At 39.3% G+C, this 26644-nt stretch overlaps 1 protein-coding gene across 1 annotated transcript in view; it reads right to left on the bottom strand.

Annotated features, from left to right (window-relative positions):
- Positions 1-620: 620 nt before the first annotated feature.
- The window catches only part of LOC120056955 (disks large homolog 2), a 166182-nt gene continuing 140158 nt past the window's right edge, over positions 621-26644 (bottom strand). Inside the window, exons 13-22 of the mRNA XM_039005263.1 lie at positions 25747-25861; positions 25479-25655; positions 24874-24949; positions 21892-21991; positions 17637-17687; positions 17133-17234; positions 4365-4537; positions 2565-2677; positions 2074-2165; positions 621-1513 (exon numbers count right to left, since the gene is read on the bottom strand). Of these exons, the coding sequence (XP_038861191.1) occupies positions 1407-1513; positions 2074-2165; positions 2565-2677; positions 4365-4537; positions 17133-17234; positions 17637-17687; positions 21892-21991; positions 24874-24949; positions 25479-25655; positions 25747-25861 (1106 nt within the window). The 3' untranslated portion in view covers positions 621-1406. The remainder of the gene's footprint in view (positions 1514-2073; positions 2166-2564; positions 2678-4364; positions 4538-17132; positions 17235-17636; positions 17688-21891; positions 21992-24873; positions 24950-25478; positions 25656-25746; positions 25862-26644) is intronic.

Genomic DNA, 26644 nt, shown 5'->3' with positions numbered 1-26644 from the left:
TAAGATTGATAAACGTCAATCAAACGTCAATCAAATGTTTATACTATTCCATATTTATACTTTATACTAATCCTTTTAATTTACTTTAATTGTAACCGATATACAAGACTATAGTTCTTTAAATAATTGAACGGACACAGGCGCCTCCATTCATCAAAATCCCAAAATGTGTTTCATGAATGAAAAGAAAGTAACAAAGCACATTGCATTTGGTTATAGGCCTACTGTAATTCATTATGATACTTACTTTTCATTTGTAAAACTTCACTTCAGACACTTTCCAGCTGCTGCACTAGGCCACTGGGAATTCAAATGTTGGGAAGTTTGTGGCAAACGTGTGCAAAGTGAGAATATGCCCCTTCACAAATGATTAAGTTTGTGAATTACTTTCAGAAAATGTATTACACTTATGGGAAAAATGACAGAATTCTAATAAGAATTGCTCCTAAGTGGCAAAGTTATCATTAGGCTGCTTTGTGAATATACGGATTAAGACTTTAGGCTCACCACAGTGCATTACTTACTATTAGTCCTCAAAGGACTTGGGACCTGTAGTTTTCCATTTACTCTCAAATAACAACCCCATCATCTCTAAATCTACCAGACACTATGTTAAACAATTAAGATCAGATTTTTTATTTATTTTTTAATCAAAGTTATATATCTTCATAATAAATACTTTGTGCTGTTGTGCCCTCTATCAATATAAATAGCAAAATATAATGTCACATTTCCTACACCTAAATGTAGATTTACCCATTAATTATTCATTCTAATCAAAGCATCTTAACAATAATTGTATTTTTTAAGAAATAATCCGCACAACAACAAAAAACAATACAGTTGAGGAGAATTCTTATTCAAAGAAAACATTTTCAAACAAATCTAGATTCAAAAAAGAATAAGAACGTAAAAATAGGCGGATTACGATGAACTGTGTCCAAGGCCCATAGATGCTAAAGTCAAACAAAATGTCAACTACTGATGTGAGGTTAGTGTCGGAGGACACAAAGTGCTAGCTGTTGCGTGGAGAGAAGCAAAAGAAGCTGATATTATTTCCTTCCCCTCCTTCATTGGCGTGGCGATCTTCGAATATTCATATGAAATTCCACGCAGTGTCGACGTGAACACATGCCCTTGTTTATTAAATTTCCTTAGCATTTTTTAAAATAAAAACATGAAATATACAAACAGTCAATGTTTTCAGGCCAAAAATGTTTCTTAAACGTTGTGGTGTACATTCAGGAACATTCATATTGAAAGTGGAAAAAAAATAAACTATAAGAAAAAAATAATATTAATTGGCTATAATTATGAACAATATAAATTACCATTACAGTTGAACATATGTTACAAAGTATGTTGGGAATCTAGCAGTCCAATATCCCTGCCAAAGTGGTGTGTTCTCATAATTTCTCTTTTGATGGGATCCAGATGTAGGGTCCTGAATGCTCCTCTACCACCATTTTGCAGTGGTTATAAATGTCTTCTAAGGTGTCTCCTTGAACAAGTGCTGCAAAACAAGGGGATACATTCAGTACAGGCAGATCTAACCAATTATAAATCATTTTCTAATATAAATATTTTTTTGTCATGTACATACTGTTAGTGATAATAATAAATTGCACCCATAGAACACATTGTGGTCCCACAGGTTAAGGTTGAAAAAGTCACTGCAAAAGATTAAAACATTCTGCTAACACCTGCTCTTTTGTTTTTTTTACTACCGTGGCTTAGTTCTAAAAGTTCCTAACCATACAGCAAATGAGGGTGTAATTTGTCACCATAAAAGGTGAATGAAGGGCATTATCCAGGCAGGCTTGTAATGCTCATTCACATATGCAGAATTACAGTATGGATCTGTTTTATCATTGAAATGATGAACATTAATAATGATCATAATTCCCATCTAATTGTAGAATCTCCATGTAGGCCAATTTTTTTGGAATCCACAGAGGCTTGAGAAATGAGGCCCCAGAACTGTATACATTAACAAGGATTGAGACTACAACTTTCATATCTCGTTTGTCTAAAAAGAGGAACATTGTGCATCTTTACTCATGGATATTGTACCTGTGAAAAACTCGCCAAACTCCTGCTCCAACTTCATGGCACGGTCAAATGTCTTCCTGGCCTGCTCTTCTGTTAATCTCTTATTCATCTCCCTGGGAACAAAGGTTTGTTGTGAGGCATCAGACACCATGGTGAGGTTTCCCAGACACAGATTATGCCTAGTCCTGGACTAAAAAGCAAGCTCAATGCAGAATCTCCATTGAAAATCTAGGATTAGACTTAAATCTGTGTCCGGGAAACCGGTCCCAAAGGTTTTAATCTCTGCAACTACATTTCCACATGTATGGACTATGAATTAAGTTAATTAAGTTAATGTGGTATTTGTCAATTCAACTCCCATTTCCACTTAATTGCCTGATTTACCCCCTCCCACTTAAAAATGTATTCTGCACTCAATTTAATGATGTCAGCTCCTTCCCCTGTATTGGATATCCATAATAAACACATCTGCTATGTAATATTTTCATGAGTTAGGATATGAGAGAACTCACATTAATGAATCAATGGACCTAGGCTTTATAAAGATGGCAATGGGATAGAGTTGTGCTACTTGTAGTCGTTTTATGGCATTCCCTGACACGTCCAGTATGCAGTGTTTACCCTGCTGACAGAGGAAAGAGACAGTTTATACACGTACATACTCTATACAGTATACACTGAGTGTACAAAACATTAGGAACACCTTCCTAATATTGAGTTGCACCCCCTTTTGCCCTCAGAACAGCTCCCTTTATCTACACTGATTTGAAGAGTAGCTGCTACTTTTGCAACAGCTAATGGGGATCCTAATAAAATACCAAATTCGTCAGGACAAGGTGTCGAAAGTATTGCAAAGGGATATTGGTCCATGTTGACTCCAATGCTTCCCACAGTTGTGTAAATTTGGCTGGATGTCCTTTGGGTGGTGGCCTATTCTTGATACACACGGTGAAATGTTGAGCGTGAAAAACCCAGCAGCGTTGCAGTTCTTGACACAAACCGGTGCGCCTACCATACCCCGTTCAAAGGCACTTACATATTTTGTCATGCCCATTCACCTTCTGTATGGTACATACACAATCCATGTCTCAACTGTCTCAAGGCTTAAAAATCCTTCTTTAACCTGTCCCCTCCCCTTTATCTACACTGATTTGAAGTGGATTTAACCAGTGACATCAATAAGGGATCATAGCTTTCACCTGGATTCACCTGGTCAGTCTATGTCATGGAAAGAGAAGGTAACCTTAATGTTTTGTACACTCAGTGTATATCAGTGAATTTACATAATGTCATTGATTGAGTCAAATAACTGTTTCTGACATAATACTTTATTAGAAGAGGTATATAACACATACAAAGGAATAGATATGCTTGGAGACCATGGTTGTCCTTTTAGTTATTTGTCCTTTTAGTTATTCATCCAATAAGACACACAGACCCACATTTTAAAATTCTGAAATTGGTCTAATAAAATAAAAATATTGGTATGATCTTTTTGTGTGGTTACATCACACACAAAAACAAATTTTGTCTGGATTAAATATAGATCAACACAATGCTACAACCACAGAGTTAAATGGAACCTGAATAGTGTTAAATATGGAAGTGTATTTTCGACCAGCAGAATTTTTTTTAAGTTAATGCATAGGGGTCGATATGTATTAAGGTAGTAGTAGGGTTAAGGTTAGGCTAAGGAATTAGAAATTAGGTTAGATATAGTTTCAGTGGGGGCTCCTGAGTGACTCAGCGGTCTAAGGCACTGCATCGCTGACCCCGGTCGCCAGTTGAACAGTGTTTCCTCCGACACATTGGTGCGGCTGGCTTCTGGGTTAAGCTGGCGGGTGTAAAGGAGCGCAGTTAGGTGGGTCATGTTTTGAAGGACGCATGACTCCACCTTCGCCTCTCCCGAGCCCGTTGGGGAGTTCCAGCGATGAGACAAGATCGTAAAATAGAACAACAACAAAACGTTTCAGTGAAGTTAATTAAGGAAATGGTTATGCCTTGATCACACTGATAGCACTTTTGCGCAAAAGTTCAACAGTCACCTTCCGCTACCATTTCTGTCAAGTCGTCGACTCATACAGTTTGACGCATACGTTCGATAAATTCAGAGTATGCACCACACAGAACATTTCCATTGGAAATGAATGTACTTCTGGTGTACCAAAAAGCAATAACATTGTCGGTGTGATCGAGGCATTAGGAAAAGCCATAAAAGTTAACATTGGATTAGCGCACTGCCACCATTAATTTTCTGCCTGTCGAAAACACACTGCCTAAATACAGTATATCTCAATGACAGTGACACTCACCCTCTCAGCCACATATTTGACCGACTGAACACTGGTTCCATATAGATTGTCGTTGTACTGGCCCGCCTCAATGAACTTGTGCTCTTGGATGTCCTGCTCCATCTGCTCTCTGGACATTACAAAATGGTAGTCCCGCCCATCGACCTCGTAGTCCCTCCTCGACCGAGTGGTATCTTTGGTGCAAGAGGAGAAGACAATAAGGTAAAATAATACAGAAAGTACAATGTAAAGGGAGGAAACTGTTTAACTGAATGTGCAACTTTTTGATAAGCGAGTTATAGAGGGCGTATAGAGGGCGTATAGTGATCGGTTTAACAACTTAGAAGTATCTCAGAAGGCACTACATCCCACACTTCGAACACACCGATAGCGTCCTTGCACAAAATAGTACGCAGCATCATCTGGATATGTGTGCAACAAAAGTTCAACATTCACCTTCTGCTACCATTTCTGTCAAACCGTCTACACATACAGTTTGACGCATACGTTCGATAAATTCAGAGTATGCACCACACAGATCGCACTGCAACTGCCTCTGCAATTCAATGCTGCAAGTCAAATGCTGCATTGGAAATGAATGTAATTCTGGTGTACCAAAATGCAATGACGCTGTCGGTGTGATCGAAGGGTAAAACCTTTTATTTACATTATAGTTACATAAGCAGGAACAGTGTGACTACAGTATAGATACTGTACATAAACACAAATATTATACCTGTTTGTGTAAACAAACTCTAATTAATTATGCACTGAAAATGTTTCAAAATACCATGATAGTGTTTTGAAAGCATAAAAAGTAGTGCAGCTAAGCTAAGATCTGGTGTTTGCAGGGTGATTTGAATGTAAACCCAGTCTAACTGTTACTGATACTGTAAATGTGCATTTTGTTCAATATGACTTTTGGTATATGTGTTACGGTAAATGTGTAAAATAGGGAAATCTAGCGATTCCCCGGGAAATCTATAGATTCTCCATCGCACTGTTAAAAAATGTGTAGATTTACAAGTGAGAAGGGAAATCTACCCATTCCCCACAATGAATCTGTAGATCTCCTGGTAACTATGTATAGAGAGGCATTTTGAGTATTTTTAAATGTCAATACTACAATTTCTACTCTAAGTCCATTTTCAATCTACTACTTACAACAGTGTGGAACATATTCTACTTCCTTTCACTATATTGTATTAACCAATAACTTAGTTACACTACATTCTGTATACCAGCAACTAAGGGGCTCACTTACCTGGCTGCCCTGAACAGTTAGCCGCTTTACATTGTTTTAAAAATAGATGGAATAAAAAGATAAATAAATTAAAACAAACCAAATCAAAACAATGACGATCAAAATAAAAATATGACATCAAGAAGACAGTTCTTTGAAATATACAATAATATGAAATACTATCGTTATACTGAAAAACTGTTTTTAAAAGGGCATATAACTCAAACAATTGTTTGTAAATATTCCTCATTATAAACTGGGTGGTTCGAGCCCTGAATGCTGATTGGCTGACAGCCATGGTATGTCAGACCGTATACCACGGGTATAACAAAACATTTATTTTTACTGCTCTAATTATGTTGATAACCAGTTTATAATAGCAATAAGGCACCTCGGGGGTTTGTGGTATATGGCCAATATACCACGGCTAAGGTTCTGTGTCCAGGCACTCCACGATGCGTTGTTCCTAAGAACAACCCTTAGTTGTGGTATATTGGCCATATACCACACCCCTCGTGCCTTATTGTTTAATTATACAATGGCATTGTTGAATACTCCTTTCTGATTGACTTGAAGGGCATTCTAGAGCTACTTCAGTGGATGTTGAACACATTTCTTCCAGCAAATGAACACATTTCTAGCGGCACATGTGTTAAATTATAGCCATGGTATAAAAGGGATAATCAACTTGAGGCTCTATGCGTTCTCTGGAAAATAATGCAACTCTGTGGAAGGTCAGTTCCACGACGCGCTACACACCTTCCACGTTGTTCATTATTTTCCATAGAATGCATAGCCCCTCGTTGATTATCCCTTACTTAGTCCACTTTTAATACTGTCCCAAAAATCCACGTTTTCAAGATTATTTTCATTACATTACGTTCAGTCTCCTGATTACCAAAATCAAACAGGAGCAAAAACTCTCATGAGGATCCAAACATTTTCCAGGAATGAATCATAGGCCTGCTATGAGGCTTGTATGTGCAAAATAATTGGATTGTGAGACCATATTAATGGTGTACCAATGAGAAATGTATGAAAAATGGTTTTAGAGTAAAATGCCAGAAGCACTCTACTGTCCATGAACCTTTGAACTTAGTAGTATGGTCACACTACAGTAGAGATACTATACATAAACAGTATCTGGTCTACAGCCAAAACTCCAAATCCTGTTATATGTAAAACAAAATCCACATTTATTTGGATTTGTTGCCATAGCTTTTGTTGGATTTTGCCTTTCTCAGTTGGCCATAAAAATAAAAATAAACTTCCATTGATTATTACCTAGCTGTGGCTAAAGGTAGCTGAAGTTTATAGTAATTTTTTCAAGAAAAACCAAACCATGGATTACAGTTTCTCCTGGTCTATAGACTACTTTCAGCATGAGGAGACATTTAACGTCAAATTCTAAAATCCTGAACTTCCCCTTTAATAGTTCAATAGAATTGCACATGTGAATAGCAGGGTATAATAAAATCCTACATTATTATTGTCATCAACAAATCATCTCTGGATAATTTAACCAAGTATGTATAATACAAATCAAAGAACCCAACAAAACATGTAAGGGGGAAATTAATAGCTTTTTGGTGAGAAATTAGGAAAGATAATGAATCAAACACTATAACAACATAGCAAATGACGGAGATGGGTATAAAATAAAACTACAATGGTATATTGGCAGCACAGTGGAATGTATTAGGGAGAGCTAATCACAAGGACACATGATCACACAATGTATTCTTGATGCAGCAACTGTGTCCACCCTGACACAGCCTGGTAGACTGGGGCCATATGTATCCAGCGTCTCAGAGTATAAGGGCTGATCTAGGATCAGGGGCCAGATTCACAAAACACTACTTACGGAAAAAAAAAAGAAGTCCATAAGATATTTCGTAAGTGCAATTCCTCAAAATGTTCTTAGGAATTCATAGTTTTCTGAAGAACTTCGTAAATATCTTTCCTAAGAACTATCCTCCTTTGTGGCATTGACATTAGCGACATGCTTGAAACCAATAACTAAGCTTATGTGACAGGGATGATAGGATTTGGCCCACTATAATAAAGTTTTAATATTTCCATTTTATTACATTTATTCATCTGCTTTATCATTTACATTTACATTTAAGTCATTTAGCAGACGCTCTTATCCAGAGCGACTTACAAATTGGAAAGTTCATACATATTCATCCTGGTCCCCCCGTGGGGAATGAACCCACAGCCCTGGCGTTGCAAGCGCCATGCTCTACCAACTGAGCCACACGGGACCGTTTTGTTTATGTCTCGAGAATTTTTGTTGTTGTTGTTGTTGGCTCGCAAACCCTTTATACACAAAAACAAACTTTTTCACACATTATAGCCATCAGACTAGCTATATCAAAACAAAAATGGATAATCAAGGAAAGCGCAAAAAAAACATCAGCAAACAAGAGCTTGAAGTGATGGTGAAGGAAATAGCAGCCAGGAAAAGGTTGCTGTTGGGGAGACTCGAAAAACTGCAGGGTCACTGCAGAGACCAAAAGACAGGATGGCGAGAGTGCCCAAGTCTGTCTCTACCGTCGGGGGGATAGCAAGGGACAGTGGTCCGACATCAAGTCGGCTGCTAAGAAGGGAGTTGAGAGAAGCAGGGAGTTGAAGCAGCCGGGAGGGGGGGGGGGAGGGGGGGGAGGGGTAGCAACCATTCATGTGGACCAGCTGGAGGAGAAGGTTTTGTCCATGATAGGAGAGGCCGTGGTAGAGGGACTGCGTGACCGGTAAGATAGATAGCTAGCTAACGCATAACAACATTAGCCAACATAGTTAACAACATTAACGTTAGCTAAGTTAGCCAAGTTCTTCTTGGCAAATTAACGAGCTAACGCTAGCTATTTAATACTTCTAGAATATTGTTAATTATTATTGTTAATTTAAATGTCCGCTAGTGTGGGGTTTTTATAAGGTTTTTTGACATGCTTAACTAACTATAAGCTAGTAGGGCTTCTTATGCATTAAAGTTTGAATTGCTGACTCTTGTGAACCTGCATTTTCCATTAGTCTCTACTCTTACCAGTGCTCTGTCTAACCATGAGGCCACAGCCTGAAATGTGTGTGTGTATGAAATATGTGTGTGTATGCAACAAAGTATCAGTAGTGTGGGCGCTGTACTGTGTGACGAGACTGTGCTAATCTTAGAGAGACACAGGAGGGGGGTGAATCAGGAGACTGCTGACCAGACAATAACAGATCAACTATACGCACGAAAAACATATGTGAGGTTCTGAGTCATGCACTATAACCCAATACTATAACAAACGTGATTAGCAACTATATCATATGTGATTGGATATTGACAAACTGTTGGTCTGGGCGCCTGGATGTCTGTGTGTGTGTGCTGGAAGTAACAGTTAGCTCAGATAAGAAGCTGGGAAGCTGTAGTTAGCCTTGAGCGAGAACAGTGGACAATGTATACAGGTGCAGATATCTCAGACAATGTTATAAAACTGTCTGACCCCAGTCTCTGGGGTGAGGGAGCGTAATCCACACAGCAACAATGAAAGGACACCAGAAAGCGCAAAGAAGCTGGGACCAGCTTATGTGCCAACATCAACGATAGGCTGGGTAAGTCTAAACCACGCCCAGTCTCTACTCTGACAGGCCGGCTCGGAAGTGGGAACTAATCTCTGTCACGAGTATAATATACTATCTTTGTCAGAAACAAATCAGTTCTCTGTCTTATCCTGCGTGATGAAACATTGAACCCGTATATACGGAAATTGTATTTGCCATTTATTAACTTTTGAATTAAACAATTATTTTAACCAAGTTCAGGTGTGCTACAGTTCCTATCTCAGTTGAACTTTCGCAACCCTAACAATTGGTGACCCCGACGTGATCTGAGGGAACTTCGCTGGACATTGAGTCATCCAGCCTTTGGCCTAGACTGTCGCCAGACGGGGTCCTCTCACAAAAAGCCCGGGTCTACTAAAGCAGGTAAGCAGAGCCTATTGTTTCAAAACTGAAATTCTGCATATTGACGTTAACCAAATTTATTTTGTGAGAAAACCTAACTGGTGTAAGTTACTAAATTTTCGAACTATATGTTCATTACAGTAAAGTAAGGATAAAACGAACTACGTATTATTTCATTACGTACTACTTGATGGCGAATGCATTTTCAATTGGCCAACAGAATAACAATGGAATGACTGTATGACGTGAAATTAAAAGCCTGATTGTGTGTGTGTATGTATATAAGCTAGGGTTGTCTCAAATGTCTATAAGATTAGGGAAGTGAGTGAGGACAATGGCAACATTAACCACCGTGAATGACAGAATATTGGAGATAAGATAAGATTCTAATAATGGAACGGCAATATACCGGATTCACAGATTTTTATGTGGGGTGTTGGAAATAAAATAAATTGTCGATTTATGTTTAAAGTGGACGGCAACATAGTCCAGGGAAAGGCAGAAGAATTGGAGATAAGATAAGTCTAGGTGGTCCCTCGACGGCAATTCACTGTATAAGACATGTTCCCTGTAACAAGTGAACGGCAAAACATTGGAGATAAGATAAGATGGGTTTATGTGCACATATTACCTACGGCAGTGTTTTGGAGATAAGATAAGATTCACTGATTGAATAAGACGTGTTGGAGATAAGATAAGATTCACTGTATGATTGTTTTTGCTTTATGATTGAACTGTTCGTTTTAACTGTGTCAAGCTACTATAATAACAGAAAGTGAGGTCATGCATGTAGATTACATAGTCATATATACTTAAGTCACACATTAACCACGTACTATAATCACATATTATTTGTCACGGACACTCTAGTCTAACTAGGTAATAACAGATAAAAACAAAAATTATAAAACAAAAGTTATAATAAGAAACTAATATGGCTCAAATTGAGAAGGTTGAATAGACTGGGTGGAGAGCTGTACAGAGAATGGACAGAAGAGGGCAGCATTGCCACACTCAACGGTCTCCCAGTCGACGGGGAGCCTGTTTGAATGCTGGTGACATAGAGAAAAACTTAAAACCAATTCGGAGTAGAGAGAATACATTTAATAACTTATTTAGGTTAAATTTACAGACTAATGTTATTATTGTTATGGATTGGCTGACATGCGATATAAATTTAGCGAAGTATATGGTAAGTTTACACTTTGGAGTGGAGAAAGTTGAGAAGTTGATTTTACTTATACGATAGTTTTGCTGCTAAACTCAGTTGGAGTAACTAGATGTTTTGCCTAGAGGCATGAATAAGACAGTTATTTTTGGTATTGTATTGGCTACTAATTTTCTGAGTACGTTGCTAGACACAGGATGATTTGTTTTGTAACGACGTAAAACAACGTCATTAGGTAGAATACACGATTACGTTACTCGAATGGATTCGGCCATTGTTCAGGTAAATTATTTTCTATACTTCTGGCAGTATGGTTTTGATTAAGAGATGTTGATTGCCGTTGTAAATTCTATCCAAGATCCAACCTTTGTGATAATTTGTGTTTGGTTTATCGAACCCGTACTATTGCCTGTTGCAGTTAGTCAACAATGATTTAGAGTTCGTTGAAAGTTGCTGTGTTCTGAACACAGGTTGAGCGCTAGTAAACGCATATCTTTATTTGAACTATACTAATCTATTTGATAAAATTACTAAACCTGTATATTCGACATTTGATAATGATTGGCAAATCCGTATATTTAACCACAACGTTGAATTTAGCATTGGGTATTATTGGAGGAACGGGATACAATTTGTACTTTCCCCACCGGGTGTGGCCGTATCAAATTATGACAGAAAAAATTGTTTGTGTCATTTAGAGGGAAAATGCGTGCATTATAGCTTTGCTTCACTTTTCAAAAGTGGCTAAAAGTTATTGGTTTTTGTTTAGGTAACACCAGAGAATTCGAACAATAAGTAAACGTATTCTAAACGCGATCTGTTTTCATTATGGGGAACAATGAACGGCCCGCAAACTGGTATGGCTGGCTGGGAGTTTTTAAAGGGACAGTACACGTTTATCACAGTTGTGTGAATGAGTTACATGAAACATCGGGGAAATTTAAAACGAATGATTTGAGGGTATTATCATAATTATTAGGTTTTGTTTTTGTAGTAAACGTTTGGGTTAAGGGGTTTCCGTGTTCCCAGAGACAAGATATCTTAACGGGGTACACTCATATGGAATATTAGGTGTTTTATTTTCTGAGTTTTATTTAGACAAGGGAATTTTTTATGATAAAGGGTTCTTTATGGAACACGAATGTAAGGGGGTGGTGTAACCTTTGACCTGTTTTCATTGCATTCTCCGGTGGTTTGATCACCCACGGGGGGGCGCAGTGAAGATAATGAATTTGTGGTCACTTGGGATACTAGTTTTGAGATACATTAATCATAATAGAGTTTATAGCTCTTGAACATAATTGTAGTTTGAACCACTGAGGAGTCAGGATTCTGTTTTTAAACATTGGCTATGAAGGTTTTGAATTGGCTATTATTGATTTGGTATTACAACAGAAAAAATCCCATTTGTCATCGATAATAAATATGGGATGATATGATACATTGAGGTTTGAACAGGAGATATTTTAAGCCAATAGGGCAGGAAAGTACATAAACATTTAAATTATTAATGTAAAGAAATAGGTTTCAGTTCTCAGAGGAGTGATCCTGGAGGGAAAGAGAGCTTATTAGTAAAGAAAGGATTTTATATGGTTAGCATTTGTTTTGGCCATTAGAAGATTTTTATTTAAATAGTATTAAAATTGACAGGGGTATATGACATATGTGATGATTTAGGATTATTGATAGGATAGAGATAGGTTTATTAAGGTTATGTAAGGACTTTAGAGATTGACACTATAAGACATGTTGTTATTTTTAAATCCATGATTTTAGATAAAGTCAAAACAGTGAGACACTTAGTTAATATTGCAAAGAAACACATAGTTGTTATTGACTATTATTAGAAAAAGGCAGACAGATGGGTCTACCCCGCACTGTTGAGACCTTGAAGGTTTGAGAGCAGAGTGGGGAGGGTGGACCAGGAAATGAGCAAGATAGGCTGTGAAATAAGATAGGAGAAAGGGGGTTTAACATATATAAGCAGCACAGATACATTTTAAAGTAGATAAGTCACTTGACAGATAATTGGAAAAGGATAGATATGAATGGACGCCCAAGGGAGAATTGGATATGCGGCAAATGTAAGGGGCGTTCCTATATGATAATGTCATAACATAAGAATATTTTACTAATCTTACCTAAGTCATTATTTAGAGTAGGTAAGGTTGTTACCTGGCCAGAGCCAGGTATCAAAAGGGGGATGGGTACATTGTGGTCTAGGATAGGATGGGGCCTATTGGATAATAAACTAATTTAAAGATGGGTACATTGTGGTCTAGGATAGGATGGGGCCTATTGGATAATAAACTAATTTAAAAATGGGTACATTGTGGTCTAGGATAGGATGGGGCCTATTGGATAATAAACTAATTTAAAGATGGGTACATTGTGGTCTAGGATAGGATGGGGCCTATTGGATAATAAACTAATTTAAAAATGGGTACATTGTGGTCTAGGATAGGATGGGGCCTATTGGATAATAAACTAATTTAAAGATGGGTACATTGTGGTCTAGGATAGGATGGGGCCTATTGGATAATAAACTAATTTAAAAATGGGTACATTGTGGTCAAGGATAGGATGGGGCCTATTGGATAATAAACTAATTTTAAAAAAAAATTTTTTTTTTAAATCTAGCTAACAAATAGGCATAGAAGTTAAATATATAATCAGATAGAACAAATGAGAAACTGTTTGTTAACCAAACCTGTATGTCCAAGATTTTATGCATTACAGGTGAATTAAAGGAGAAGGTGATTCACTCGACCTGGGGGCATATCGCACTTGGAGGGTGAGACACACTGACACTGCCGAATGATCACAGAGTTAAGGAGAAGAACCGTTGCTAATAGAGTTCGGGGATCAACTCCTTAATGAAGATTCCCTGACCCCGCCCTCTCATCACTGTGTACGTTCATAGAAGTGAAAGTGTTGCTTGATCTCTGGCTGATGATGTGTTCTCTGGGAGAGGGTGGGGCTTTACAGGACTGCTTGTAATACTGAGCTGTCTGATTGGGATACGATGGGGATGGTTACCATCACAGTGCTGCCAGAGCCACCACCAGTTCCAACAGACCGGGGTTCAGCCGGCCTCCTCCACCACTTCAAGACCAAGTCCCACGCCATCACCTAAGCTCTCCAATCCGGTACAGGTAATAAATGTAAAAGACATCTCAGATAGTGACCAATTGGGGACTGAAACTGGTTATGAGGGTAGGGAGAATATGTGGTTGGCCTATATGAGATACACAGCCAAAACACTTAATAGAAAGGACTGTGTCGTATGTGGACATGCCAGACCTATTCTGGCTGCTCACCCATTTGCCCTAAGCAATGGGAAAGGTTGGATGTGCATATTGGAAAGTTTCTATTATAATAAGCCAAATTCAACCCTGTGTAAAACTCTGAGTCTTGTGTTCCCAGAAGTCCCTCCCCAGAAGACACCATGGGGGGTTAAGGCATATGGGGAAATTACAGCTGTATCACTGGTACAGGTAGAGGTATAGACTATGGGAGGCTCCCTACTACTGCCTGCATGACTAATGTCACTATTAACTAGAGGTGTTGCTGATGTATGGTGGATGTGTGGACCTGCCAGGCGGTTGACCCCCATTTTGAAAGGAGATTGTCAGGGCACATGTGCTTTGGCCAGTCTGATAACACCATTGCCTATTATTGAGGTTACAGCTAACCACCTCCTGGGAGCTGCACATGACACAGAGGCTCGGGACCAACCCAGGAGACGGCAGAAACGTGACGCTCCTTGGTCCAAGGGTACAGATAACATCCACACCAACCTGTTGGGGTCCCAATAGGGGTTCCCCACGAATTCCAGACATTAAACAGGAATGATGGCCTGTGGCATTTATTGCCCATTATTGGCCCAGCTATTGTTGATGCTAAGCAGAATGCCTGGATCAATTATATCTACTATAATCAACAATGATTTGTTAACTACACCCACACTGCACTTACAGGGATGGCTGAACAATTGGATGCCACCTCTCGAACCAGTAGACAAAATAGACTAGCACTAGACATGATTCTGGCCAACCAGGGGGGTGTTTGTAAAATGTTTGGAGAACAATGTTGCACGTTTATCCCTAACAATACCAGTCCGGATGGGAGCATTTCAAAAGCTCTGAGCGGGTTGGAAAAGTTATCTGTGGGGATGAAGGGTCTTGCAGGTGTGGAGGAGAGTGGACTGTTCTCCTGGCTGGATGGTTGGTTTGGTGAGTACACTGCATTGATGGTTACTGGATTTCTGACCGTAATAATTGTATTTCTTATATTAATGTGCTGTGCTGCATGTATTATCCCATGTTTGAGGAAATATTTTACAGATGTTGCGCACGCTGCAGTTATGATGCCACTGCTTGCTCACGGGGGGATGCTGAGACTGTCTTGACAGAGGAGGATCCATGGTTTGCTATAAAAGAATAGAAATAAAAATGTGCTTATTTTTAGTGTTAATTCATTATTTTTTGCTTCACAATATATCTTCGTAATCTTTTACCCTGTATATTGTCCTACCTTATGTCAAGGTTTACATTTCCTGGGTGGGAGGTAGCCAACCTGGTACCTGTTAGGGGTAGCAGGGTGGACTAGATGGTTTTTATTTTCTATACAATAAAGGTGTGTTTCTTTTAATCTTTGTATTCTGAGATCAAAAGGAGGAGTCGAAATGCAACTTAGCGTATATCATTTGTTGATTTTTTCTTTGTTGATTAAAAAATAAAATAAATTAATTAATTAATAATAAACTTTTTATTATTTTCATGAAATGCTATTAACATATTACTATAATGAGTGACACCCTTGTGGGTGTCAAAAGGGGGAATCAAAATTTCTATGTAAAGAGATCTATGAATAACACTGTTCTCCCTAAGAAGGTTATAAGTTCCTGGGTGGTAACGAGCCCACCTAGTATATGGAATAGGGATGAAATGTTTATTGGTTGTGACACCTTACAGGTGTCAAACGGGGGAATAAAAAATAAAAAATGTCTATGTTAATCAAAAATGTTTATGTTGACACCTTTTAGGTGTCAAACGGGGGATTGTGGGGTTTTTATAAGGTTTTTTGACATGCTTAACTAACTATAAGCTAGTAGGGCTTCTTATGCATTAAAGTTTGAATTGCTGACTCTTGTGAACCTGCATTTTCCATTAGTCTCTACTCTTACCAGTGCTCTGTCTAACCATGAGGCCACAGCCTGAAATGTGTGTGTGTATGAAATATGTGTGTGTATGCAACAAAGTATCAGTAGTGTGGGCGCTGTACTGTGTGACGAGACTGTGCTAATCTTAGAGAGACACAGGAGGGGGGTGAATCAGGAGACTGCTGACCAGACAATAACAGATCAACTATACGCACGAAAAACATATGTGAGGTTCTGAGTCATGCACTATAACCCAATACTATAACAAACGTGATTAGCAACTATATCATATGTGATTGGATATTGACAAACTGTTGGTCTGGGCGCCTGGATGTCTGTGTGTGTGTGCTGGAAGTAACAGTTAGCTCAGATAAGAAGCTGGGAAGCTGTAGTTAGCCTTGAGCGAGAACATTGGACAATGTATACAGGTGCAGATATCTCAGACAATGTTATAAAACTGTCTGACCCCAGTCTCTGGGGTGAGGGAGCGTAATCCACACAGCAACAATGAAAGGACACCAGAAAGCGCAAAGAAGCTGGGACCAGCTTATGTGCCAACATCAACGATAGGCTGGGTAAGTCTAAACCACGCCCAGTCTCTACTCTGACAGGCCGGCTCGGAAGTGGGAACTAATCTCTGTCACGAGTATAATATACTATCTTTGTCAGAAACAAATCAGTTCTCTGTCTTATCCTGCGTGATGAAACATTGAACCCGTATATACGGAAATTGTATTTGCCATTTATTAACTTTTGAATTAAACAATTATTTTAACCAAGTTCAGGTGTGCTACAGTTCCTATCTCAGTTGAACTTTCGCAACCCTAACACTAGTCAACTGTGTCTGTGGCAGTGGCGCAAGAAAACATTCATGGTTACAAAAGTATCCAGTTGTCACAAGACAAGGGTTTAGCTGTCCGAAAGTTGAGTACATTTTCAAGAAGATCCTAAAACATTATTTTCAAGAATTCCATTTCTTCTTAATTTTATTTTTAGGAAGAAACTTATGAACATTTCCAATAACTTTATTGAGGAATAGCAACTTTGCTTAACTTTCTTCATAAGTCTATACTTAAGGAGAAAATGGCAGTTAAGTAGAAATGTATTCCAAAGAAGGTTTTGTGAATCTGGGCCCAGGGTCCCCCTGTCCATGAAATCTTATCAATTTTGATCTAAGAGGCAAAACTGATCCTAAATCAGCGCTCCTACTCTGAGAAGCGTTATACATACGGCCACTGGTCTCCTTGTGATGGTAGAGGGACTTACGTGGCACGCAGGAGCCAAATTTGTCAGGGAATTCGGATATCAGGTCGTCGTTGATTCTGTCTTTCATTGGTCCAAGGATTATGACGGGTCTGGCGTAATTAACTGTAAGATAAAATGTGTCAATCGACTAATTTACAGACATAATAGGTTATAACTGTGCACTGAGCATTAGTCTCCACAGTAAATGTGGGCAAGCAATTTCACTACAACACCCACGCTATATCTGAGCAAGCCAATGCGTACTAGTGCCAGAGAGGTTTCCATGTCTAGAGACTCAACAAGCGATTACTTCCTGTAAATAACTAGTACGGAAGAACTTTCCAGAATCTTCCTCGCGGGAGTTACAGGAAGTAATCAATTGTCTCATTTTTAAAACCTCTGTGGTGCTTGTACACACTGGCGTGCATGGATATAGCGTGACAATGTGCAAGCAGCTAATGTTTCACTGACTGAAATAGTGCATTATCAAGGACCACTCTGGTAAAAGATTGGAAGAGTACTCACTCTCTTGTCGAATGACAGGCTCATAGGAGAGAATCGTGTCCTCTTGACTCCCTGGTGACATAAAACAGTTACTAAAATAGTTACTATAAAACAGAAAAGTTACTAAAATGGACATTACATGCATGTTCATGCTTATTCTCTTGACCAAGTGTCCCAAGACAGGAGAAATGTCAATCTGGATGAATATAGAAGTGATTAGAAGCATTCAATGAAAACACTCAATGTAAATTGTGCCATACAAAAAAAGGGATTGAGACTGATTGTGGCCGAAGAGTAGTGACACAACACCCAACAGAAGGCAAGAAAGTTTATACTGCTTTCGAAGTAAATTGTGACTGTCTAGTGCACTATGCAAACAGCCTTTTCAAGTATCCGTATAATCCCAAACAAACACAAACACCGAGGTTATTTTCCCTCGCCTGCAGTAATGACCAGTGGATGCGTTTTCATTTAGAGTTTGGGTTGGGAGATGTGTCAAGTTATATTGCTTCATTGTACTATTTGGTCGATACATTTGAATATTATGAGGGCAAATAATTTTCTCTCGTCAAAAGATTGTCAATATAGGCCTAATTTAATTTAGGTCATGACTGTAGCTCTCGGGAGGATGATCACATTGTGTGCTTGTCTCAAAACCTTCCCATTCTCTTTGCCAGGATTAATTTAACCTTCTACTATAACACAATATTTGTCCTGCTTTAGTTTCAACGCTTCAGCATAACATCTATAAAATCTATATGAAGTGTTATCTGGCAACTCACAGTAAAGGTACAGCTGTATCTAATTGGTTCTGCTTTTAGAGTGCATGCTAAGTAGATTTGTATTTTATCGATTTTTTTACTCCAGATACAAACAACAATTTACGGATGCACACAAATAATGGCTACATCTCATCTGGCCAGACCCGCATGTTCACACCCCCATCCCTAGTGGCTGCATTATGGTTTGCCACTTGGCCTTAAATTGTACCAATTTTGCCCATGCAATTGCAATAATAAATCATTAGATATTTCCATTGTGTTAATGATGGCGGATTGATTGATTTCCAATTTTTTTGTATAAGTTGATTGGTTAGTATGTGCAAGAAAGTACCAACATGATTTTATTCTGCATCTATTTGTATTCTGATCCAAGGATAGGGATTAAACACAGCAAGATAATAGTTATATAAAAAAGAGGAGAAAGCTAACATTACAAAAGATGGGTGTCCATTGCAGTAAAACAAAACCTTTAACCCTTTACACTCATGGGATTTGGCTCATGGATAGGGCTAAATTTAAATGTTTCTTACAGAATTCCATATGAAAAGCATATGCATAACCATGGTATCAATGGAAAAGTAACCGTTTGAAGATAACGGGAAAATGTGTGCACAGTTCCTAAGCAATTTCAATACACTTATGACTCAAAGAATCTTCAACTCGAAGGTACTTTTCTGAGCTCTCCTATCTGTGCCGTTGAGGAACTAGAGCAAGCACACTTGTAGTTGTAGTTGTTTCATCCCCATCACACAATTACTGTTGTTGTTTACGCAATCTAAAAACGGTCCATTTTATAAATCACAATCTCGGTCAGGTGTGCTTGTTCTATTACCAACATGACTAGCTAAGTTATAAGTTAGGCTTTCACAAAGCAATTCAGAAAAACAGATTGTAATTTTGGTGCGCATAGAAAGGAGTCATTCAGAACAACCCAGGTTATGATGCCATGTCATCTTGTAACTGTATATCAAACATAGTGATCATAAACGTTGACACTGTATATGACATGAGATTTATGATTTGGAGATGTGAAGTGCACATGTTTGGCTTGCTTGTATGACATCAAAGCGGTATTTATTATTATCCTCAATGTCTCACCTTTCAAAATACATCGAGTGATCTTAATTTACAGCATTTTCCTCACTCAACAAAACATTTTCAAAAGTTGCCCAATTAGCGGGAGGGATGGGAGCAACTTCTTGTTGCGCTGTGCTCAAGTTCAGAACAGCTGTCAGTCAAAACCCATACAGCCTTGTGAAAGCACAGAGCCAGAGCTCTGATGTCATGTATAGCATATTACTGTACAGCCACCACGTTCCAATTTAGGTGCTTATTAGCAGGGGTTGGAACCGGTTCAGGTAACAGAACCGAAAACCTTTTAAATTTGGGGGGGGGACAGAAACGGAACCGGGAACGAAAGTGATCCATACTGTTCCGGAATGGAACCGTTATTTTAAAAGGATGGGAACAGGATAATAACGTTATTTTACGTTCCAGGCATTTTTATTCTAGTCCCACAAAAAAACATAACAAAGTGCCTATGCAAAGCCCTCACTCTATCACTTATAAATCTATTACAATGTCTGCCTGCATGCTGGAAAAAATTGTTGCCAGTGTGTGTATGCGTGTTTAGGCTACCTGCCCCTTCCCCCTCAGAAACATAGGCTACTGTACTGATGTTTTAATGAAATAGCTAAAGAAGAACGGATTAAGTTTTTCAATGCTATGTAGGTAAGGATACTATAGGCCTAGTTATCACATTTCGGTTGGATTTATTAACTACAAAAAGCTAAGACGTGTTTTTAATTCAGGTGCCGCTCTGCACACACAAACTTGTTTGCTAGCTAGCTCAAGCTTGTTAGCTAGCTAGCTCAAAGGACATTCAAAGTTCCTCCATAGAAGCCACTCCTCTTAGGTATAATTCTGTGGACCTAATTCAGATAATACATGTCATAACAAGATGCCCAGAGCTTTAAGCCTCCTCTTCAACCATCACTTGCTCTCTCCCCACCCGCCAAATTTCAGTCGCATCTTGCGCCATAGGCTACACTTGTCTTTCCATCACGCATGTGAACAACTAGCTTGCCTGCTGTATTCACACTGAATGGTGAAGTAATTTAATGAGCTAAATGTAAAAAACGGTTGATTTCATAGGTTAAAAAAGGAACAGAATGGAACGATATAAACCGGTACTTTTTGGGGATTTGAACCGGTTCAGAATTTTATTTTGCTGGTTGGAACAGTGAAACAGAACAAAAACAAATGGTGGTTCTGTTCATAATTTTGGTTCCAACCCCTGCTTATTAGTGCCCAAATATGCAATTTTGAACCAGTATATGGGTACGAGTGTAAAGGGCTAAAAGACTACCGTAGCTAGCAAGAAATGGGAGGCAAGAGCACCTTTCCCTTCCACTTTGCACCTCATATTTTCATGGGATTCAACAATGCATCAAAATACAGGAAGATCATGGATCATAGATTACAGCGAACATTCTAAATTTACTATGTGAAATAATTAAAAGGCACAAATATACACAGCATTGACAGTACAAACACCTCAGCATGCTGGCCTAAAAATAGGTGATCACATTCAGCTGCCCAAGAGTACACCCAAACAGCTGTGTCTGTTATAGAAAGAGACTATGAACAGACTAGTTACATGATAAAAACACAAAATGTATTTCCAGACAACTCAAACACTTTTTTTATATCTTTCTTTTTTGTGACTTGCAAACAATGTCAGAGTTAGGATGGGAGGTGACAGAAATCAAGACAACCAGGACCCAAACTGAGAGGTCATACTGAAGCATGCAAACAGGCTATCAAAATGAGTCAATAAGGGAACAAAAAAATAATGAGGGAGGAAACAAACACAAAGTCAAAAGAGAAATGTGTTGGGGGGAGGGGAGTGTTGCTTGACTGTACAGACAGGACCATTCCTCAACCAACTTACTCAGCGTCTTCGTCCCATACCCGTCGTCACCTATTCCTGGGATGTCCTACATGGCCGTCCCAAGAGAGCAAAGACAAGGAGACAGGGCAGGGATAGCCAGAAAGGTGGAAGGAAGAGGTAAGTGGCATTAAAGAGGGGAAGCTGTGAAATCCTGAAAGGCAAGATTAGTTAGCCGAGCTCAGATCATCTGTCTCAGTTCAGACACAAGACGACCAGCCTGAACCGGTCATAACCAGTCATAAACTGTATTTAAAAAAAAATTAAAAGTCATATCAGATAACGGGGGACTATTGGACAACTTTGTGATAGATGATGGCCGGGGTAGTTTTTGAGGAACCACAGTGTTGATCCTGATCTGAGCACCCAGACACCATCACTGCACCAGAGCCAACAGAGAGAGAAAAAAGAAAGAAAGATAGGAGGGGGACCTCCATGAAAACCCTATCCCTGCACACGTCTCCACAACCTATATGTCACCTATATGTACCTGTGTCGGTGTGTGTACCTGTGTCAGTGTGTGTGTGTGTTCAAGCCTACTTACGTTCTGAATCACTGCCATCCTGCTCACCCAACTCCTTGTTCTTGTAGAATGGGAACTTTCGTGTAAAGATGAAGTTGTTTTTACGCTTGTCATTGAATGACTGTGGAGGAAAGAAAGCATGGGGTGGGGCAAACAGGGAGCTCTAATTGTTGTCATATTCATGCTGACAAACCAACTAGCTGCAATATGTGGGACATGAAGAAATTATGGCGTGGTCACCAGAAATGGACTACAGGACTGACATCACAGTACTGACATTACACTAGATGATTCATCCATCAGAGCAGGGTTGAATTATAACCTAATCATATATAAATATGTTGCTTTAGCTAATACAAATTATCATGAATTAATCATGACATTTCACAAATCTCTCATTTAGTTTTACAAATGTGATTTGTAATAGGCTGTTCAATGATAACACTGTCAAAATGACTCAATGTGTGATAGAGAAGAACTACACAGTAATAATTTGCCATCATTTACTTCATGTGCACAATTGCACCCAAAACATTCTCAAACACTTGAAAATAAAACAAAATAACAGAACACGTGTCAAACACACAGATAAATGCCGATATGTGGTATGCCATGCAGCAAAGACGTTAACAGAATCATGCTATGACATTAGGAACATGGCTGTGACACAAATGATGTCCAACAATCATGCAGGTTAGAACTTCAGGAGGTGGAGGGATGAGATCCCATGCCATGGCTGAAAGAAATCAGGTCATTGTTGCCTAAAACTATATATTTAGATAGGCTTGTGAAGATATAAAATCCTAAATTAACAAACATATAAAGAATTATGATACGAAGGGGTCAGATTGATCATATGTTGTGTGTGTTAAATTACAAACAAACAAAATTAAAGGAGAGCAGTTGTGCATAGCGCTGTTTGAGAAGCTAGGAGGCGGCGTGGAGGACAAAGAAGGAATTGCAGTTGTGATGTTTATTTGTGACGAATACTCATTTACATGCATGTGCTTCATAAATCCGATTCTAAAGGTATAATCGTTAAACCAGCAATGATCACCGAAACTGGTTCAATACCAGCCTTAACTACGTACACTTCTGTTCAAAAGTTTGGGGTCACTTAGAAATGTCCTTGTTTTTGAAAGAAAAGCAAAAAAAATGTGTCCATTAAAATAACATCAAATTGATCAGAAATACAGTGTAGACATTGTTAATGTTGTAAATGACTATTGTAGCTGGAAACGGCAGATATTTAATGGAATATCTACGTAGGCGTCCAGAGGCCCATTATCAGCAACCATCACTCCTGTGTTCCACTGGCACGTTGTGTTAGCTAATCCAAGTTTATCATTTTAAAAGGCTAATTGATCATTAGAAAACCCTTTTGCAATTATGTTAGCACAGCTGAAAACTGTTGTGCTTATTAAAGAAGCAATTAAAACTGGCCTTCTTTAGACTAGTTGAGTATCTTGAGCATCAGCATTTGTGGGTTTGATTACAGGCTCAAAATGGCCAGAAACAAAGAATAAACTCATCAGTCTATTCTTGTTCTGAGAAATAAAGGCTATTCAATTTGAGAAATTGGCAAGAAACTGAAGACGTCGTACAACGCTGTGTACTACTCACTTCACAGAACAGCGCAAACTGGCTCAAAACCAGAATACAAAGAGGAGTGGGAGGCCCGGTGCACAATGGCGCAAGAGGACAAGTACATTAGTGTCTAGTTTGAGAAACAGACGCTTCACAAGTCCTGAATGGGCAGCTTCATTAAATAGTACCCGCAAAACACCAGTCTTAACATCAACAGTGAAGAGGCGACTCTGGGATGCTGGCCTTCTAGGCAGAGATTCAAAGAAAAAGCCATATCTCAGACTGGCCAATAAAAAGAAAAGATTAAGATGGGCAAAAGAACACAGACACTGGACAGAGGAACTCCGCCTAGAAGGCCAGCATCTTGGAGTCGCCTCTTCACTGTTGACGTTGAGACTGGTGTTTGCGGGTACTATTTAATGAAGCTGCCAATTGAGGACTTGTGAGGCATCTGTTTCTCAAATTTTATTGGTCACATACACATGTTTAGCAGATGTTATTACAGGTGTAGCAAAATGTTCATATACTATAGCGACCTTAGTTCAACACCTGGAGACCTAATCAAGAGATGTTAGCCTATTGGGGAGGCTAAAATAGGTATAGTTCAGCTATAATCCCAGGGGAAGTTGTGTATCTCTTTACTGGAAGCTTAGGGACATTATTTTAGCTATAACCGTGAAAAAAGTCAGTACAACTTTTCAATATTTTTGAGAAATGTGAAGAGAGGCATCCGTTAAACATTTAAATACATTTGTATGATCTAACCCTCCAAAACCTTTTGGAACCCGTTTTAAAAAGAGTGCAGCGAATACAACACAACATCTACTCGTTACTTGTAACATAGGCAGGCAAAAACACTGATGAACATGGCCAAATGTCCTGCTGTTATGTCCAAAATGGACAAAGAGTTTGAAGGATGTATGGTGATTTGGCTTCTGCAGAGGTTGGCCCAGGGACCGATATGACATTAAAGGAAAAAATAGCCTCTAATGCTTCACAAAAAAATCTAATTATACAATGTGCAATGTTTATTTAGGGTAAGGGCTATGAGGTAAAGCTGTCAGGGAGAAGGTGCTGCCTGCAGAGATGTGATGTCTTTGCCACTCAGGCAGAGAGACCTCGGGCTAATGCTTTAGATGAACACAAATTACTATCACAACTTCTCCTAATGCGAGGGGAAATCTGAGAAACCTGACGTGAAATCTGAAAGTTGCTCTTGATAACGTTACACATCCACATTTCACATGTATTAAGACAAAAACAAAGGTTTAGAGGTTTAAAAGCTACTTTCTCTACTTCATATCACAAAGGAATGTAATTGATATATGGGTTTCCAACCACTTCCATTTCAGAAAATGTCTTCCTTCAAAAGTTAAGTTGGCTTGCCAGTCCTTAGTATAAGATCTTAGCACTTACCACTTTGGAATCGATGGTTCCAGGTTTGGCATTGAACTTCACTGTCTTTAGTCGAGCTCGTTCTTTCCTCTCAACCCTGCCAGTACCAGGACAGAGACACATGGACAAAAACAGTCATGCTACAGTGGGTTTTCCATTTCTCCAACGCTATCTGCTGGAATTGATTTGTTAAAAAAAAATGTTTGTGCTTGTCATATTTGTGTGGCTTCACTCAGTTGTCATATGCAGGTGCAGCAGCTCCCCCTGGTCTACCAGGTGCAGCAGCTCCCCCTGGTCCAGCAGATGCAGCAGCACCCCCTGGTCTACCACACCTATTGCACCTCTTGAGATGGGTTAAATGCTGTAGGCTTGGATACAGTAGACCTGTGTAATCTCTCACATGAAGCCTAATTTAAAAGTAGCTGGTGTAGAATTACGTTTTTCTTGCAGTAAAATGATACAACAAATGTTAATTTTGTTGCGGGAACAGGAATGAAGAAACGTTTTCTTTCAGCCACTCTCAGGCAAATTTTCCAAAAAGGTAGGGACGTAGAGTCCACTCTCCCCCAGAAGCTAACCTTTTGGTTAAGCACTTTGAAGTTTAGTTTAGCAAATCCACCACTTACCTCCTCTTGCTGGGGATGACTCCCATCTCTTCGCTGTCCCCATCAGGGGTCACCCTCCGGGCCTGCCACCATTCATCGTCTGAGGCGTTGATGACGTGGAGGATGTCCCCATACCTGAAGCTGAGGCCCTGGCTAGGGAGTCCACTGTCTTTAGCCTTTTCATAGTCGAACAGTGCCCTGTGAGGGAGTCAGAGGGAGACATGCTACTATAGAAAAATGAAATGCCATCTATTCAGGATGACTTTAACTAAGTCCAAAAGAGACCCACCTGACGTAAAGGGAGCGTTTCTGATTGGTTCGGAGGGATCCGGACCCAGAGCTCATGCTATGGTTCATCATCTGTTCCCGCAGATCATGGATTTTGGCCTCGAAACGCCCGTACTCTGCAAGTGAAAGACAACAACACCCAGGATTACAATAATGTTCTGTTTACACTCAATGTAGACTGCTCTACATTGCAAAGGAAAGAGAGGAGAATCTGTTCAGAACAGTAACCTAGGTTGGCCCTGGTCAAAAGTAGTGCACTGTGTAGGGAATGGGGTGCCATTTAGGATGCATCCCTAAAGGATTATGGTGACATTTAATGTGCATCAGTAAACATTGAGAGAGAAACAAATTAAAATGCTTACATTTCAAATGGACAGAACCAATGTTTTCAACTTCTTTATATTGATTGATGATGCATGTACAATATGCATTACCATGTAAAATACACCATATATACAAAAGTATGTGGACACCCCTTCAAATGAGTGGAATCGGCTATTTCAGCCACACCTGTTGCTGACAGGTGTATAAAATCGAGCACACAGCCATGCAATCTCCATAGACAAACATTGGCAGTAGAATGGCCTTACTGAAGAGCTCTGTGACTTTCAACGTGGCACAGTCATAGGATGCCACCTTTCCAACAAGTCAGTTCGTCAAATGTCTGCCCTGCTAGAGCTGCCCCGGTCAACTGTAAGTGCTGTTATTGTGAAGTAGAAATGTCTAGGAGCAACAACAACTCAGCCGCGAAGTGATAGGCCACACAAGCTCAAAGAACGGGACCAGCGTGTGCTGAAGCGCGTAAAAATCGCCTGTCTTCGGTTGCAACACTCACTACCGAGTTCCATACTGTCTCTGGAAGCAACGTCAGCAAAATAATTGTTCGTCAGGAGCTTCAT

Source organism: Salvelinus namaycush, chromosome 12 (genome assembly GCF_016432855.1).
Source record: "Salvelinus namaycush isolate Seneca chromosome 12, SaNama_1.0, whole genome shotgun sequence".
NCBI classification, from domain to species: domain Eukaryota; kingdom Metazoa; phylum Chordata; class Actinopteri; order Salmoniformes; family Salmonidae; genus Salvelinus; species Salvelinus namaycush.
The sequence above is the reverse complement of the archived record's forward strand: the minus strand, read 5'-3'. Positions and strand labels throughout refer to the sequence as shown.